Below are 19,585 nucleotides of genomic sequence, written 5' to 3' on the forward strand. Positions count from 1 at the left end.
TATAATTTTTATTAGAACAGGAATACGGCTTCTCTACGGCGCTTTTTCTTGCATTTATCGGGCATTTTTGGAGGCAGGCATGACTTTTTTTGGATTTAGTGTCTGGGGGGTCTAAAAAGTGTACCTGTGAAGTTTCAGCTCTGTAGCATGTCCAGAACCAGAAAAAAAGATAATTTTTCAGTAGAGCAGGGATGGTGGGACCCCTCTTTTACACTTATATGATCTTTTTTTGGGGTTCTGGACATGCTACAGAGCTGAAACTTCACAGGTACACCTTTTAGACCCCCCAGACACAAAATCACACAAAAAAAGTTCTTAAAAATTGTCATTTTTGATAAAAAAGCCAATTATTGAAAAATTAAAAAAAAAAAAAAAAAAAAAAGAGATTTTTTGATTTTTACTTTGGATTTAGTATCTGGGGGGTCTAAAAGGTGTGCATGTGAAGTTTCAGGTCTGTAGCATGTCCAGAACCAGAAAAAAAAGATCGTTTGTATTAGAAAACTTTAAGCACAGGAATATGGCTTCTCTGCTGTAACACCTTGCCGGTTTAATAGCAGGCATTTTTTTGGGTTCTTTGCAGTCAGGAAAAACATCTGAACTTGTGTATAGTAGTACTGTGCACAAGTTCTGATGTTTTGCCTGCCTCCAAAATTCCCCAAAAAATGCCAGCAAAAACACACCTGGGCATTTTTTTTTTTGACGCTAGCGTTTTTTTTTGGCATTTTTTGGGGTTCTTTTGAGGCAGGCAAAATATCTGAACATGTGTATAGGGGGGATATATAGACATATATGTCTGAATATATACCCCTAGACATATATAGGTGTGATAGTAGCAGAAATAAATGCTTGCGCTAATGAAATCATTTACAGTAATATATTTCTGCTACTATCACACCTATATATGTCTCGGGGTATATATTCAGACATATATGCCTATATATACACCCTATACACATGTTCAGATGTTTTGCCTGCCTCAAAAGAACCCCAAAAAATGCCAAAAAAAACACTAGCGTCAAAAAAAAAATGCCCAGGTGTGTTTTTGCTGGCATTTTTTGGGGATTTTGGAGGCAGGCAAAACATCAGAACTTGTGCACAGTACCACTATACACAAGTTCAGATGTTTTTCCTGACTGCAAAGAACCCAAAAAAATGCCTGCTATTAAACCGGCAAGGTGTTACAGCAGAGAAGCCATATTCCTGTGCTTAAAGTTTTCTAATACAAACGATCTTTTTTTTTCTGGTTCTGGACATGCTACAGACCTGAAACTTCACATGCACACCTTTTAGACCCCCCAGATACTAAATCCAAAGTAAAAATCAAAAAATCTCTTTTTTTTTTTTTTTTTTTTTTAATTTTTCAATAATTGGCTTTTTTATCAAAAATGACAATTTTTAAGAACTTTTTTTGTGTGATTTTGTGTCTGGGGGGTCTAAAAGGTGTACCTGTGAAGTTTCAGCTCTGTAGCATGTCCAGAACCCCAAAAAAAGATCATATAAGTGTAAAAGAGGGGTCCCACCATCCCTGCTCTACTGAAAAATTATCTTTTTTTCTGGTTCTGGACATGCTACAGAGCTGAAACTTCACAGGTACACTTTTTAGACCCCCCAGACACTAAATCCAAAAAAAGTCATGCCTGCCTCCAAAAATGCCCGATAAATGCAAGAAAAAGCGCCGTAGAGAAGCCGTATTCCTGTTCTAATAAAAATTATAAGAAAATGCTAATTTTTGGGGGGTTCTGGACATGCTACAGAGCTGAAACTTCACATGTACACTTTTTAGACCCCCCAGATACTAAATCCAAAGTAAAAATCAAAAAATCTCTTTTTTTTTTTTTTTTTTAATTTTTCAATAATTGGCTTTTTTATCAAAAATGACAATTTTTAAGAACTTTTTTTTGTGTGATTTTGTGTCTGGGGGGTCTAAAAGGTGTACCTGTGAAGTTTCAGCTCTGTAGCATGTCCAGAACCATAAAAAAAAAAGATTGTTTGTATTAGAAAACTTTAAGCACAGGAATATGGCTTCTCTGCTGTAACACCTTGCCGGTTTAATAGCAGGCATTTTTTTGGGTTCTTTGCAGTCAGGAAAAACATCTGAACTTGTGTATAGTGGTACTGTGCACAAGTTCTGATGTTTTGCCTGCCTCCAAAACCCCCCAAAAAATGCCAGCAAAAACACACCTGGGCATTTTTTTTTTGACGCTAGCGTTTTTTTTGGCATTTTTTGGGGTTCTTTTGAGGCAGGCAAAACATCTGAACTTGTGTATAGTGGTACTGTACACAAGTTCTGATGTTTTGCCTGCCTCCAAAACCCCCCAAAAAATGCCAGCAAAAACACACCTGGGCATTTTTTTTTTTGACACTAGCGTTTTTTTGGCATTTTTTGGGGTTCTTTTGAGGCAGGCAAAACATCTGAACATGTGTATAGGGGGTATATATAGGCATATATGTCTGAATATATACCCCTAGACATATATAGGTGTGATAGTAGCAGAAATATATTACTGTAAATGATTTCATTAGCGCAAGCATTTATTTCTGCTACTATCACACCTATATATGTCTAGGGGTATATATTCAGACATATATGTCTATATATACCCCCTATACACATATTCAGATGTCATGTCTGACATCAAACATGTCCTCAAAAAAGCACTGGCAGTGGCAGCCCCTGCAGCATTAAAAAATGCTTGCTGGTGAGAAGCCACATTCCTGTCCCGAAGCAGAGAAATGATCATTTCTCTATAGCGGTCACCCTGCTATGGAAGGGTTTTGTCACCCTGCCATAGCAGTCACTGTCAGTTAACCCTACACTACACTACGGTCCCCTGACACTTAACACTTTCCCTACAGAAACTAAATTTTTGAAGCTAACTTAAGTGTAAAGGAGCACTCTAACTACACTAGATATCCCTTTCCTCACACTAAAAATAGCTAAATGACACTTTTAAAGTAAAATTAACAGAACTGCTTCCACTCTCTTCCATGTCCAGTATAACAATGCTGGGAATATGGCGGGGGCGATCTTATATACTGGGGGGCGTATTCACTAATGATTGGTCTAGGGACCCCCTAGTCACTCCAATCACATTCCTAGCATTCTTCTGCCCCCTCAATTGGCTTTTGCTAATGGTTCTGGTCCAATCACGGGCTTTTAAAGCCCATTTCCTGAAGCATTGCATTTTGGGCGGTTCTGGTTGCCGAATTCCGAACTTTTTGGGCAAAAAGTTCTAAATTCGGCCGAACCTCGAACACCCAATGTTCGGGCCGAACCGATGGTGGACCCGAACCGTTCGATCATCCCTACCTAACACGCCAGCAGTAATACAATATCACTGGACTATGAATGATTTTTCCAGCTTATGGTTCAAGTCATAGGTCAGAGGTGGAAAACGCAAAAGCTGCAGAGGACTTTAGCAAAGCAATCCCTCTTATGTAAGTTATCTCATATCTGTGTTATCTGATCTTCAACTTTTGTCCTACATTTTTTTGCTTGGTACCAAAAAAAAAAAAAAACCCCGAAAAAACTGTCTAGCTAGAATTTGTCTGATTCTTTTCTAAACAGGATGCAGCATCTTGTCATCTTTAAAATGACAGCAATGAAGACAACTGATGTTGAATATAGTGCTGTAACTACAATTTGCACTTGCAGGCAGGAGATTAATGTTGATATTTGTGTGCAAATGTCTTTTTATCTTCAGGGCTGGTTCACACCATGCCCATTGAGTTGGTATACAGAAATATGCTGCTTAACAAACATGGTGTGAACAAGCCCTAAAGCAGATTGTGTTTTGGCTTATTGTTTCTTTACTTTAAAGTGTGGCTTCATGGGCATTAGTTTCATTATCCTTAGTCTTAGGAAAGCAATGAAGCTTGCAGATTGAGACTTGTTCAGAATGAGAATGTATCATTCCACCGCTTCAAGCATAGGGCTTGCCCTGACACACAGGGATGCATGAAACAAACTGAATTTGTCTTTAACACATGGCACTACTACAAAAAGTAAACGTAGCAAAAGCTGCAGACTAGAATTTTTTCATCATCCATATAAATAACCGCTGAATAAATGGCAGTGATACTCTCAATTTCAAACTTAAAACTAAAAAGAATTTACAATATATTTATCCTTCAAGCTTCTAGGATGAATACTTAATTCATAAAAAATGACTGTAATTTCATGGAAGGACAATTTACAATAACTTTACTCCAATTCCCACACTAATATTGGATACTGATTACATTGATTCAGTAGATAATACGATAAAAGCACGCAACTCTCAGAATTCCATGATGTATTTTCTTTTGATGATTCCCTCTGAAATCTAGTTATGCTGAGGCTGGAACTAATAAGTGATGGTGTGCGTGCACATTTCTAGCATTGAAGATGTTGTGTTGACGCAGCCCATTCACTTTGACTAAGCTTCTATTGCTCCTCTGTGCATTAAATAACATACTGATTTCTATTAGCCAATGCAGTGCATCACATCGCATTAATATTCACATAAATACATTGCAATGTGCTGGTTGATGCTGTATATGTATTTAAGGGATTCCATTTAGAATTAATGGCAAAGAACCTCATAGTATATAGCAGGGGTACTCAAATGTAAACTTGAAAGGTCCACTTACCAATTTTCCATTCAGTCCGAGGTCCGGAAAACTGACCGTCAAATTCCAAATACAGAACGCCAACAACAAAAGGCATTCCCCCAAAACTTTTGAACTATACACAAAAAAATGACCTAACAAATACACAACCAATATGTGAAATATGATGTTTGATCCATAGATAGAGAGAGACTGCAAACAAAATTTTGTGTCTTTTAGCTATTCTTCCCGTCAGCCTGATTTATAATTTCAGCCATTGTGGCGGCAATGATGGAAAACAAATATATATGTGCATGTAAAATAAATCTATAATTTTAACTATACAGAACTACAGAAATGTTTTTGAAAAGATTAATGTATTTCACCTGCATATCCACTGAAAATATACAGCAAAAAATAGTTTGTACTACTGTAAACCATAAAAATGAAGTCTCACTGCATTTTTAAAGAATTATTTTCATTATATTATATGAAAATAATTCTTTAAAAATGCAGTGAGACTTCATTTTTATGGTTTACAGTAGTACAAACTATTTTTTGCTGTATATTTTCAGTGGATATGCAGGTGAAATACATTATTCTTTTTAAAAACATTTCTGTAGTTCTGTATAGATAAAATTATAGATTTATTTTACATTCAAGCATTCCCGCACTTACTTGTCTTCCTAGTTGCTGTAGTGTAGAGAAAAGAAACCCCCTTCCTCTAAGGTGGCATGATCGGTGGTCGGTCGGGGATGCAGGGATGGTCAGGATGTGAGTTTGGAGTGACCCTCTTCGATGTGGTAGGTCCCGGTCTTTCTGCTTGGCAAGGAGATGAGCTCTCAGACGCCCATGCACCTAGCCACCGAGCAGATGTCTCTTCACCACCTGCCGCCGAAGCCCGGCTTCCCTCAGCTCAGTGTCCACAGACTACAACTCCCGGAATGCAGCGCGGCGGGGGTGCTTAGGCGCGAGGAGGAATAAGTTCCTCCTCCGCTGTGAATGCTGGGCGACGGGCAGGGCGGCGGTTGGGTGAAAAGGAATAGGCAGCAGCTTCAGCACAGACAGACCGCCGCGGTCCAGAGCTAAGCGCGCCTGGGTCCGGACGCGGCCCGGAGTCCGCCTATTGAGGACCCGGGGTATATAGTGTCAATATGCTTTGCAGTAACACATGTTGCAACGTGGAAGGGAAGCAATGCTGATTTCCCAAATCCATTTTTTTGGGGTGTCAATAGTTTAGAAAATCCTGTTGTCTGGCAGCTACGGATGGTGTTTTGAGGAGGACCCATTTTTAGGGCCCCTTTTTAAAGCATATATCCCATACTGAAGAATATGCTGGTTTGTATTAATTTTACAGGTGGCACACAGGAGTGATTTTCCTTTGCTGTTCAGATACCAGCCCACATGCCTGCTAACAACATGTTGTTTTTATGTATTCATTTTTTTTAAATCTGTTCTTGTAACACAACTGTTGGAGTTTAATGAAACTAGATTCTCAGTCATGGGGCATGTTATTGTTAAGTTTGGCAAATCTCTTAACCAGTCAGTTTGATAGTCTGTTGAGATGGTGTAATGCAAAGCTTTGCTTATCTCAAAGACTTATATATTATTCACAATAGAAAACAGAAAACCTATCAAATGTTTAAACTACGAAAATGTACCATTTTAAGAAAAAAAAAGATTGATGGCAGCAGCGTGTCTCAAAAAAGTTGGGACAGGGCAACAAAAAGCTAGCAAAGTAAGTGGTACTAACAAGGAAGAGCTGGAAGAACATTTTGCAACTAATTAGGTTAAATAGGGTATGATTTTGGTTAATTGGCAACAGCGAGTCTTTTGAAGACCTAATTTTTTTTTGCCACTTTAAAAAAAAAAAAATGTTTTTTTTCATTTATTTTTAACAATTTTTAGTTTTTTTCATACGGTCACCATACTGTCACCAGAGCAGTGCCGTGTCAACATAGTGACATTGTTCTACTCTGGGGGATTTTTTTTTTACATTGCGATTGCCTATTATAGTGATGATAACTGTAATATACAATCTGTAACACTCTTCAAAGGTTTCATGAAACCTTTCCTACTACTGTGATGCTGTGATTGGCCACAGCTATCACATGGTACAGAGGTGCTGTGATTGGCCCTGGTACCATGTGATCACTGTGACCAATCACAGAGATTACACAGTTGTAAGCAAGGCTTCATGAATTACATCCTTGTTTGCTGTTGTGACTGTGATTGCTGTGATTCATCTTAGCGATCACATGGTACCAGGCTTGTTCACAGTGGCCCAGTTATTGGCTGTGTTCAGTGGACACAGTGGTAACAAATTGTGCTCCTGCGTGCCCTTCTGGCAGGATGTACGGGTACATCCTCCCAGAACAGCAGAGCATCTGCCTGGCCATTTATATACATTGGTCAGGTGGGAAGCGGTTAAACATTTCATATGTTTTCTATTTTCTATCCGCAATTGCGGTTATAGTTATAGGGTAACAACTGTATCCTAACTTTGGTTCTGTATTCTCAACCTGTTGCACAGAACAAACTGCAGTTTGTTACCTTTCTTGTTGCCTTATGCTTGTACTGATTTTAGATATATCCATTGTGTTTAGTGTAAAATGCTAAAGACACAGATTTAAATAATTTAAAATAAGACAAAATGAGCTTAAAATAAATTGATTTGGAAGTTAAAGATCTGTGGAATGCTTTAACAGTCTTGATCTGATTGCACACACTGTGTAATTACCTTTTAATGAAAGCATTTGCATTCCATTTATGGCTGCGCATACATTCCCTTAAATGTTACTCTAACATGAGCTGCTAATGAGCCATAAAATGGAAGCTAATATTTGATGGTAAACTGGAAATATCATCTGTGCGTGTTAACTGCAGTCTAATTTAATGTCTCTAAAATCTAATGAATAATTGAGAACGTCTGCTTCATGCAGAGCCAATTACTCATTTGGAGACACATTTAGTGTTACTGTTCAACATGGATTTTCATATTTGATCATAATATATAATTTTAATTTTCTGTAAAATACATGTATGCTGACCTTAATGACAAGTTTGAATAAATTAGATGCAATTGGTTACGTCGGTGATTAATAGAAGTTACCTGTTTATTTAATATGGCAAATTAAACTTCCATATATAAAAATAAATAGAACTTTCTTTTACGGACAATTTATTTGAAAGGGCTGTCAATGAAAAAAAAAGAAGTAGCAGAAATTTGTTTTTCTCTTGTAACTGCATTTCATCACTGATTTTATGTTGAGCACTTGAAGAGCTCTAAATACCTAGGAGCACTGATATGAAAATTGCAGGGCAAACTGCAGACAGGCTGGATATAAAAAAATCAAAAATACACTCTTATGGGTTTGTTCCTGGCAGTTCCCAAACCACAGGTTCAAAGTGGAACTTTAAAGGAAAAATCCTAAATTTGTAAGCAGGAAGGTTTTTTCTCTTCTGCCAGGATTCTTACCTCACTGCTCGCAAACTGCACTCTATCTGCCAGGTAATCGGATGAATGAATTCCCATACACATCTGTGGGAGTTACGTCATCCCAGCCTGGTCAGTTGGGATGGCCAAAGATACTGAACCCAAAGGAAACCAGCAAAAGATGTTGGCAGTAGCGAGGGAACATGTGAACTTTGTATCAATTGAGTGGAGGCGAGTATAGTTTCTCTTTAATAAATTATATTTGCAACATTGCCTGATATGCCTGGATAAATTTAAGGACCATAAAATTAGGTGACTGCAGACATGATTAGTCTCTCATTTACTAAGGAACTATAGCATCTCCAGCATCCCTGTCAAATGTAAATCTCCTGTTTGCTATGCACTTCACATACACTCTTTGTGCAATTTATTTGAATCATCTGTACACCTGCCTATTATGTAGTTGTCTTATCACTCAATCATGTGACAACAGCGCAATAAATAAAATCATGCAGATACAGGTCAAGAGCTTTAGTTATTGCTCACATCAAACATGAGAAAAATAGGGGGAAAAATGTGATCGTAGCTTTTGACCATGCCATGATTGTTGCTGGTAGATAGGTTGGTATGGGTATTTCTGTAACTGATCTCCTGGGATTTTCACACACAGCAATCTCGAGTCTACTTGGAATTGTATGCAAAGCAAAAAATATCTAGTGGGCATCAGTTATGCAGATGGGATCACCACATTGATAAGGTCAGAGAAGAATAGTTAGACTGGTTAAAGAAGAAAAACATCTTAGAATGTACAACAAGTTGAACCCTAAGGTTGATGGGCTACAACTGCAGAAAACACTGTAAGGTTTTACTCCTGTCAGCCAAGAAAAGAAAACCAAGGCTGTAGTATGCACTGGCTCACCAAAACTGGACAGCTGAAGGCTGAAAAAATTTAGCCCAGTCTGATGACTTCTGAATTTTTTGCTGAGGCCAGTCACTGCATCTGAATGGAGTAGAATACCATAAGGATGGGTGGAGATCTGCAGGATGAATGTGTAGCTGTCAAATATGCAGAAATTGCCTGATGCAATTATGTCAACATGGACCAGAATCTCAAAGAAATGTTTGTGAAATGCAAAATACTGTGCATGGCACAACTAATTAAAAGCAAAGGAAGGCTCTACCCAGTATTAGTATAGAGCCCCTAACAAACTGCTTTGTGAATGTACTTTCTGCATGCGTACAATCATCTATTGGCTACAGGCGATAGACACGGCACATTACATGGGACAGGCAGTAGGGGATGTCATATCCTAATATAGATTTTTGTATGACATAGACCTTCCAGCAAATACATACAGAACAAGCGAAGTAGTAACAAAGGAGTGCTAGATTTTTAAAATTTTGCTGTATCTTAGTTAGTGTTAGAAGCACACAGAGAGGGTTGTTATTTTTTTTTAAATCTGCAGTACTTTTATTAAGGAGAAAGTTTTGATGCAATAACTCGTTCTTGCAATTGTTTTAATATGTCTTCATTTGCTAGGTTAAAAAGCAAATTCTGGATGAAGAAATCATTTGTTCTCCAGAGGCATCTGTTCTGTTGGCCTCCTATGCTGTTCAAGCTAAGGTGAGATCGTAAAAAATACAACAATGCTAAGTGTTATTATAAAATTGTATTGCTTCCAGGAAATGTAATACATAATCCTCATTTAAAAAGAAAAAAGCATGATCAAATTAAATTAAAATTCATGGACTTACAGTATGTAAGAATGCAGATGTTAGAAATAAATTAGAACTGTGCAGGCATATTTTCTTTTTAAATGTGTACTTGTCCTTTTATTTATAAGCGTCATTTATTGCACTGCTGATTTCCATTGCCCAAACACGTGCAAGTAAAAACATTTGAATTGAAATTTTAAATTTACTTTGCCTGTGATTGGGTATTCTTTGCAAAGTAAAATTTCACACATTGACTAAGCTCTGGGAAAAATTCCCTTTGCAAAGTGACACTTCCCTTGAAAAGTAAACAGCCTATTTGCCTTTAGTAAATCAACCCCCCCCCCCCTCTATCCGAATCATATATGTAATTTATTCTACTTTGGCCATAGTTACACTTTTAGATTTCAGAAAACTGTACACTTATGGCAACAGTTTGGGGGTGATAGTTTTCTGTTTGCTCATAACTGTGACACTTTCCAAAAAACTAGGTCTATAAAGATATAGTTTGATGAGTTTGGTGAAAGGAAATTGAGTACCTAGCACAAATATCTGAACACAATCCTATTGATGACCTTTGTAATTAATATTATTATTATTATACAGGATATATAAAGCGCCAACAGTTTTCGCAGCGCTTTACAACATGAGGGCAAACAGTACAGTTACAATACAATTCAATACAGGAAGAATCTGAGGGCCCTGCTTGTTAGAGCTTACATTGTAGGAGGGAAAGATTTGGAATTCTAAATGCCAGGTCTTCTCGTCCAACATCCTTATCAGACCCTAAAAAGTGGAGGAGCAAATTCATATTAATGCCCATAGTTTTGGAATATGATGTCCAAGAAGCTTATATAAAGTAGGTGTGATAGTTAAAGTGGAGTTCCGACCACAAAATGTTTTTTTAAATAAAAATACCCCCCTAATCCTAAGCTATCGGCAATTACACAAACACTAACCCCACATTACAGTACAGTACAGTAATTGAATAAAAATAAATTCTTATCTTTAAAATTGATTGCAGAGCGCGGCCATCTCCGGTGTGGGCGTCTGAAGCAGCTGTGTACCCCGCTGTGTCCCTCTTCCTGGTTCCTGGCTACCCAGAATGCCGATCGCAATCTTGCGCATTCGCGGTAGATTGCGATCGGCAATCAGAGTAGCGGCCGGCCATTCTCCTAGCATCCTGGGATTGATGGCGCTCATCTCCCAGGACGCAATGCAAAGGAGGAAGTGACGTCGGGGGCCGCGGCCGCATAAGGAGGAAGTGGAGGGAAGGTAAGTTAATTTTAATTAAAAACAAGGTAAGTGAAACAAAAAAAAAATATATTAATTATCCAATTCTTTTTCAGGATTTTTTACTGTAACTGATGCTGTAAAGTTCATTTTAGGGTGGAACTCCACTTTAAGCATTCACAAACCTATGACCATATATTGTATATTATATCAAAGTCCTGCTCCTACACCTGGGGGGCATGCTTCTTAGCATCATGCTTAAGTTTTCTTGTTCTTCTCTATCTTGAAACAGTAGCATGGTGCAAATAGACCTACAAGCAGATATCAATATTGCTGGTTTCACTTGGCATACCATTTTTGAGTGCAAAGCTGGTACCCCTGAAGAATTGGCAGTCTGGGGCTTGGCTGATATCTTCTTTCTTAGATATCTTCAATCTACTAATCTACTACTAATCCTCCCAATGCACGTGGAAATATTAGCATTAATATTTAATTTCACATATATTTTGAAGCATCATTTTTTCACTACCAAACATTTTTTTTTTACCAATTGTTTTTAAGGTCTTTTAATAATACAACACACAATTTTTGTTTTTGCAGTATGGTGACTATAACCCTAACATACACCAGCCTGGATTTCTTTCTCAAGATGAGTTGTTGCCTAAACGAGTATGTATTATGCTGTTATTGTCACTGCAATTGATCAGTAAAATAGTTATAGTCTTTAGTTTCCGATAAAGTATCTGTTTTTTTTTTAGGTTCTTCAGCAATATCAGATGACATCAGAAATGTGGCAAGAGAAAATCACAGCTGTGCATGCAGGTCACAGAGGAATTTCAAGGTATGAGTAACATTGAGTAACAATTAGGATGAGGCATGCTAAAATGGACTAGGATTGTTAGATATTGTTAAATATTGTTAAACTTTCTAAACAAGGGGTCAATTAACGGTCCTTCAGGCTTTAGGAGGGCCAGACTGTGGCCAGTGGGAGTAAAAAAATGCCCCAGCATCAGTGGCAGTAAACAATGTTCCATTATTGGTTTTAGTGGGAGGAATAGTGCCCCATTGTTGGTATCAGTGGGAAGAGTAGTGCCCCATTGTTGGTATTTAGGGGAGGAATTGTGCCCCATTGCTGGTGTCTGTGGAAGGAATAGTGCCCCTACACTGGTGTCAGTGGAAGGAATAGTGCCCCCGTCATTGGTGTCAGTGGATGGAATGGTACCTCAAGGGCTGGAAAAAGGTATGTAAAGGGCCACATCCGACCACTGCTCTAGATGAATAGTTGGATATATGGTAGGGACATATAAGGAATGAGTTTTCCTGATTGGTAATGTAGCAGATGTTTAAAAACGAACAGGGCAAAAGAATAAATGAATAAGCCAAACAGCAAAAGAGTAGGAACAATGGTACAAATACAGCAAACAATAAATAAAGTATACCTAAACTAGCAAAAAAAAATAATAAATTGCAGCTTTACGATCCTTGCATGTGGTAACTGCAATCATTTTCATTTTTCAAACTAAGTACATCTTCTATAAATACAAATCCTGTTGATCCTGCGTGCTTGTATCTGTAGCTGTACAATGAACTGAAATCTCAAAAATTTAAAAATAAAGGAAAACAACCCCTAAAAAAGGAAAACGAATGCAACCACAAGCTCTAAGGACTGGTAATCTGCAATATATTACATTTTGGTTTTTGGGTTTGCATACACTTTATTATAATTCAGATATTTGTTTGGGATTTTTCTGAATACTACACTAATCAGAACAAATAGATTCTTGTTAAAGCATGTTCTATTTAATGATCTATACAATGTTCACATTTTGTAGGGATGAAGCAGAGATGAATTATTTAAAAATTGCACAAGACTTGGACATGTATGGTGTGAACTATTTTCCCATCACAGTGAGTAATGCATGTTTCATTTTTAAAACAAACATATCTACAAGGGTTGTATAAATGACAATCTCTCTAGTTTCTTTGAAAGTTGTTTCAAGCTGACTTAAATAATATCTTCTATTCATTTTCATTTGTGTTTTTTTTTAATAGGGTTATATTGGGTTTTTAAAATACATAAATAACATGATACAAAATTAGACACAATACAAAGTTAATCTCCAGGTGTACCTGTATAATACACATAAGTGAATAAGCACCCCCCAGAAAAAGCGTGCAAAATATGAGAAGACTGAGATGGAGAGCGAATGTGCCATATAACTATATGTATATTTAGGCATAAAATCAAAAAGGAGCAGCAAAGGAAAGAAAAGTTAGAAAAAAAGTAGAAGGGCTTCCCAAATTTTTTTGGGCCGAGACCCACTTCTGAATAAAGTTATTTTTTGGGACCCACTTGCTTGTAATTTAATATTGTAAAGCGCTCCAGAATTTGTTGCCGCTATATAAATGCAATAATAATAATAATGCATATTTTAAAGGGAGGGGGGTGTTAAATTAAAAATATCAATTTACTATTCAATGTATTATTGAATACACTTGCCAGATGTTCTAAGTGAGGCATCAGAAACCTGTGGCATATAAGCGGAGTTGTAAGTAATCAGCACCCTCATAGACAGTATAAGGGAGGCAGAGGACAGAAATCAACCACCCCAGGACAGTGATCAGCAGGCTACATGGCATTCACCATCCTTCCTCTCCCAGTGGTCCACAGTGAAGGTGAAGCCCCTGTATGCCCTCTCCAGGGCCCAGCGCACCTCACCCAGAGTCTCCATGATGAGGAGCTCTATACTGGTCTTGGTGTCCTGGCTCTTCTCCTTCAGATCCTCTACTGGGGTCACAGAAGCTGCCATGAACTCCTGACACCACGGGGCCACCTGGTCCTCCTATGACACAGAGGCTGCCGTCTTTGCCCGCTATAGCTGAGAGAATGCCGCCGCCAGTCTAGCCACCACTGCTGCCGCCAACAGGACAGAGGAGCTGGCTCTGCACCCCATGAACCTATCCTACGAAAAAGCCCACATACGTACTCACTGATGCAAATATCCTCCTCGCGGGAAATGCAGACCAGCCTCCGTAAACTGCGTGGGCGGGGTCCTGAATCCATTGCGATTTGACTGCTCTGGCTCTCTGTAATTTGCACAGATTCGCACAGCACAATTTAAGCGGGCCCACTCTCAGTAATATCTGGCTCAGCGCAACCACTCAAACGCAGCTCGTGACCAGAGATGTATAGTAACGAAGTAGAACTACTTAAGTACTATACTTAAGTACCGAAATGCGGTATCTGTACTTTCCTAGAGTAGAATTTTTTTCTCCTACTTCTACTTTTACTTCACTACATTTTTTCGATGGTTTCGATACTTCTACTCAAGTATTTTTTTTTTGTGCTGCATAGTTACTCGTTACTTTTAAAAAAATTACCACTGCCAGAACAGTAGATGGCAGGTTGCATAAAGCTCAAAAAAATGTGTATAATGTCATTTGTAAATCAGCGCATACGAAAATAAAGGCTGTGTATAATAAAAGCTGCTATACCAAATCTTTCCAATAAAAAGAAAATATGAAACAAACAAATAAATGGTGCTACAGCGCTTAAAGTGCATCAAGAAACTACTAACAAACACAGGTTAATCATTTGAATAAATCATTTGAAATAATAAAAACCAATATGATGTTCAAACTTTTGACTTCTTTCTTTAATAACTACATAACACATTACTTGTACTTCTACTTTCAGTACTTGAGTAGAAATTTTTTTTCAAAACTACTGGTACTTTTTACTTTTAGTACTTAAGTAGCAAATTTTTTGAAAAAAATACTTGCAATACTTAAGTAAAAAAAATGTTGAATACTTTAGTACTTCTACTTAAGTAACTTTTTCTGCGAGCACTTCCACTTCTACTCAAGTCACTTTTTGATCGAGCACTTGTACTTTTACTCAAGTAGAAATTTCGAGTACTTTATACAAGTCTGCTCGTGACCCACCAGTGGGTCCCGACCCACAGTTTGGGAACTTTTGATATAGAGCAAGCATTAGTGTAACATGACATGAGTATGGTGCAACAGTTCAGACTTTGTCAAGTATTACAGATTTACTGGGAAAAGAGGGCCACCTAAGAGCATTAATACGAGTCACTTGCCTGATGAATGGGCCCTGCATGGCTCCGAAATGTTGCTGTATGTTTGCCATGTAAACACGAAAATAAAGCTTTGGACCTTTTTGAGGAATCCTTGGTGTGCTGAAGACATTTCTTCACCAAAGAGCAGGAGGAGCACAAAATAGTTTCCGATAAGTCGATAAGTGGGGCTAGTAAGAGTGAAGTTATTTAAAGCATCACAGATTCTCAGTTGGATTGGGGGTCTGTGTTTTGACTGGGTCATTCTTTGACATTTAGGTTTTTGATGTTAAAGCACTCGCATGTAGCTATGTGTGCTTAAGATCGCTGACCTGATGGTAAAGGAACCTCCTCCCGAGTCTCACGTGTTTTGAATGTTGAAACAGGATTACCTCTAGAATTTTCCTGTGTTTTTGCTCCATCCATCTTGCCCTCAGTCTTCACCAGCTTCCCAATTGCTGCCAGTTAAGAGCATCCTAACAGCATGATGTTCCCATCACCATTCTTCACTGTATAGATTGTATTCTCAGGGTGGCTAGTGGTTCTGGCCTTTCACAATTTATAAGTATTTAAAGCTCTATTTTGGTCTCATGAACAACCTTTTTCCACAAGCTTGCTCTGTCTCTCACAATGATTTTGTCATACTGCAAATGGGATTTGATGTGATTTTTTTTTAGCATTGTCCTTTTTTTTTCTCCCACTTCATAAAGCTCAGCTTTGTGGAACATCTAAATTACAGTATTCCTGTGGATGGTTAATCCCATTTTAGCTGTGTATCTTTGCATCCTATTGAAAGTTAGCAGTGTTCTAGTGGTTGCTTCTCTGACTGATGTTCTCCTGATGCCCAGTCGCTTAGTTTTATTAGAAAGTCTTCACTAGGCAGAGTAGCAGGTGACCTATGGTATATTCTTTCAGTTTTTTAATAATGCATTTAAAAGTCCACAATGCATGTCTAAAGTTTTGGATGTTTCTTTTAAACCAAAATTGTTTTGATAGCTACTTGCTGGTTAGGTATTTTAAAAAAGGAGCCTTCCAGAAACAAATATATTTATTTGGAGATGGTGTTCCACTTTATTGTACCCATGGGGGTTTCAGTTACTACATATGTAATACATACAGTATATATTACGTTAAAAAAAAATGAGTAACCTATCTGCATTTTTTTCAATCCAACATCATGATGTAATTGTTGTAGATTGGTGACATAAAATCCAGTTTAATGCATTTTCTAATATTTACAATATGTCAAAGATATAAGTCACAGATGACTACTTACTCACTTATAAAGCTTTATATAGGCTAGATTTTCTTACTGCCACATTAAAGGTTGAAAGTAATGGTCGTAATGTAGAGTGTAATTAACATGTTAGTTCTTGGGAAAAAAAGAACAGAGTATATTGAACACTATTTTTTTTATTCATTTCCAGCTGGCTAAGAATTACTCGGATATTCTTCTTGGAGTGGATGCTAAGGGAATCCATATATATAGTAAAGATAACAAAATAACACCGTTGGAATCATTTAAATGGGGTGACATCAGAAACATTTCATATGATGACAAGAAAGTGAGTTAACATGTATTATGAGGACAGTATACTAGTTCAGTGGTTTTCTTTACAAAGGCTTATTGGGAACCATTAATGCTTAATATATAATTTATAGTCCTGCATTAATTACAGTTGTAATTCGTTTCTAGCATGAACAAGAGTTTTGTTAATAATGATGTTTTGAAATAATCTACTTACTAATGTTATTATTTTACTGTAATGATGTCTACAGAGATAGGTATTATTATTATTAGTTATATATTATATGATTAGAAACGCCAAACGTGGCTAAACGCTGCCGAACCCACTTTAACCCTTTTACTGCCAGAGCTATTTTTGCCCTATTTGCACACATGTAAAAAATTATTTGAAATTATATTACCTAAAACTTAAAAAATATTATATATTTTCTAAAAGCAGACACCCTGGAGAATAAAATAGTGGAATGTCACACAATATCAGAGCAACAGTTTTTCAAGTACAAAATTTCAGTAAAAAATACACAATAAAACACATTATATTACCTTATATCTTGATAAAATCTAAAAAATTAGTTTGTATCAAGTAAGTAGATACCCAACATGTGAAGTCTTAAAATTGTGTGTGATAGTAAAACAGGGAGAAACTTTGGTACCTAAAAGCCAATTAGTTTGAAATTGACAGTGAATAATTGGTATAAAAATCTTGCTCTCACTCCAGGGTGAGCAATAATATGTAACATGTGTAGAACAACCAATGTTTTCATGCATAGTGGCTCCAATGTGTGTGTACTTTAATATGTTAGTGTGTGTGGGAATGGTGGGTAGCATAACATTTTTTGGGAGGGGATTTATATGCTTGAGTGTAACCTTATTCCCCCCATTGAAGCTACAGAATACAGATCATGCTCCATTAGCTTCTTTCCCAACCACAGCAGCTGGGGAAAGTAACAGCAGTACCTGGAAGTGTGTGAGAAAAAACTCCACTGTGATACTGACTCGATTGCCCTGAAGTTATCTTTTTGGCATTTCCTGTGAATATTCACCCTTAACATTACAAACTGTTGCTTACCTCTAATTAATGGACTCCTAATTAGCTCTGCTATAATCCAGTTATACTGTGTTGTGTGGTTGCTTCCATACTAGCACTAAATTTAGGCAGGATTTTCTGTTCAATGTGTATTGATGTCTTTTATCACCATTTTCACAATGTATTGTTTCTACCCTTCCTACTATTGTAAAATTCAATAAATTTCAGTAAAAGAAAAAATCCCCACTGTGGTTGACAAGACTTTGTTGCAGCAATAGGGTTCATGAAGGAACATATAAAAAAACAGGACAAAGTGATCATATCATTGTTCCTTTAGAAAGCTAAACTTACTAGTGAAAGTGTGAATGTAGCCTTAAGCTGGATACACACTATCCAACTTTTGTGGTTCGATTTCCTTCAGATTTACCTTTTCTATGTAGTGCAATGGCCTGCCAGATTGAAGTGTTTAGGTTTGACCTCATATTATATGGTTTTGGTAAGTCTAAAGGAAAAAGTCTTCAGAAAATCTTATAGTGTGTATGGCCCATTAGGGAGAGAACCTTAGGTTAGGTCACAAATGTCATCCAACAGACATGTTTTCCAGGTCAGGATTTTAGCCTTCTTTGGATGTCTCAAAACTGTTCATTTTATAATCATAATAATAACATATATGATTCAATGTTTCATAGAAAATAGACATTTAGTTACAATCTTACCTTGAACAACACATACTGGGGAAGATTTAATAAAACTAGAGCACTCAGAATCTGATGCAGCTGTTCATATTAAACAAGCAGCTTCTAACTTCAAATTGCCAACAAAAACCTAGAAGCTGATTGGTTACTATGCAAAGCCGCATTCGATTTTGTGTGCATCGGTTTTAGTAAATCTCCCCACTGATTTTAGAAATCGCCTCCTAAAAGGAGATGTCAAGTCCTCTTAGAACCTTTCAATTATCACAGTAGAAATCCAGGTCCTCCTCATAAGTATGACAGCAGGCATGATGTTTTAACTACATCTGAGATTTTAATCTCATACTGCTGAACAATTATTGATAATCACTTCATTTGCAAATTATTAAAATCAATACGCTGCAACTAAGGTAATTGGAAAGAAATGATTACATCGCCCAGGAGCATGAAATTAGTTCAGCCAAGAGAATCATTGTTATGAATGTAGCAGGAATAGTTTTACACATTTGGTTTTCTAAAGAAATCTAATGTAGAAATGTTTGTTCTTAGTCATGCAGTATGAGAAACAGGATCTTTAGTCTTTAAAGAGATTGTAAAGGTTAATATTTAGTTTTCTAATAAAAACATGTCATAGTTATCAGCTCTGTGCAATGGTTTAGCACAGAGCGGCCCTGAACTTCCTCTTCTGGGGTCCCCTGCTGGTGATTTTGATTTTTGCTCTTCTCTGTCTGCCCCCGTAGTAAGTCACTTGCTGTGGGGGCACACATGTGGACTTAATCCCAAGCCGGCTGTGCCCTAGGTGGGGCAGCCCTGGATCAAGAATGGAATTGGGGAGGTTGGGGAGGGGATTGCTACTATTGAAAGGTTTTTTACCCTAATGCAGAGAATACATGAATGTTAAAAATATATATATTTTTACCTTTAGAACCACTTATCGCCTAACTCCAGCTTTCTGTTAAAATAGTATGTTTGGGCCTAACTGATCCAAACAAACTATTACCTTCACTGTGAGTGCTGTATAAACTGTATGTAGCATTAGCTACATATAGTATACAGCACTGTGTTCCAGCAGTGGGGCAGGAAATAAATCAAGTTGGGTGAGTGCTGCTCACCCATTTATAAAAAGCCTTGTATTTACTCAATGAATAGAAGACTTCCTCTGATTGGCTGAGGTGAAGTGCTAACAGTGGACATGTCTGTTAGTGAAGGTAATAGTTTGTTTGAACCTTCTAGATTCAAGTGAACTTTTTTAAAGCGACAGCAAGCTAGAGTTCAGCTTTATTCATGTAT

At 37.4% G+C, this 19,585-nt stretch overlaps 1 protein-coding gene across 1 annotated transcript in view; it reads left to right on the forward strand.

The window, feature by feature from the left end:
* Positions 1-19,585, forward strand: part of LOC309547201 (merlin-like) — a 116,123-nt gene that overhangs the window by 61,309 nt on the left and 35,229 nt on the right. Inside the window, exons 6-10 of the mRNA XM_082246997.1 lie at positions 9,567-9,650; positions 11,573-11,641; positions 11,731-11,813; positions 12,805-12,880; positions 16,476-16,613. Coding sequence (XP_082103123.1) covers positions 9,567-9,650; positions 11,573-11,641; positions 11,731-11,813; positions 12,805-12,880; positions 16,476-16,613 — 450 coding nt within the window. The remainder of the gene's footprint in view (positions 1-9,566; positions 9,651-11,572; positions 11,642-11,730; positions 11,814-12,804; positions 12,881-16,475; positions 16,614-19,585) is intronic.

Source organism: Pelophylax lessonae (assembly GCF_965119305.1).
Source record: "Pelophylax lessonae genome assembly, chromosome: 2".
NCBI lineage: Eukaryota > Metazoa > Chordata > Amphibia > Anura > Ranidae > Pelophylax > Pelophylax lessonae.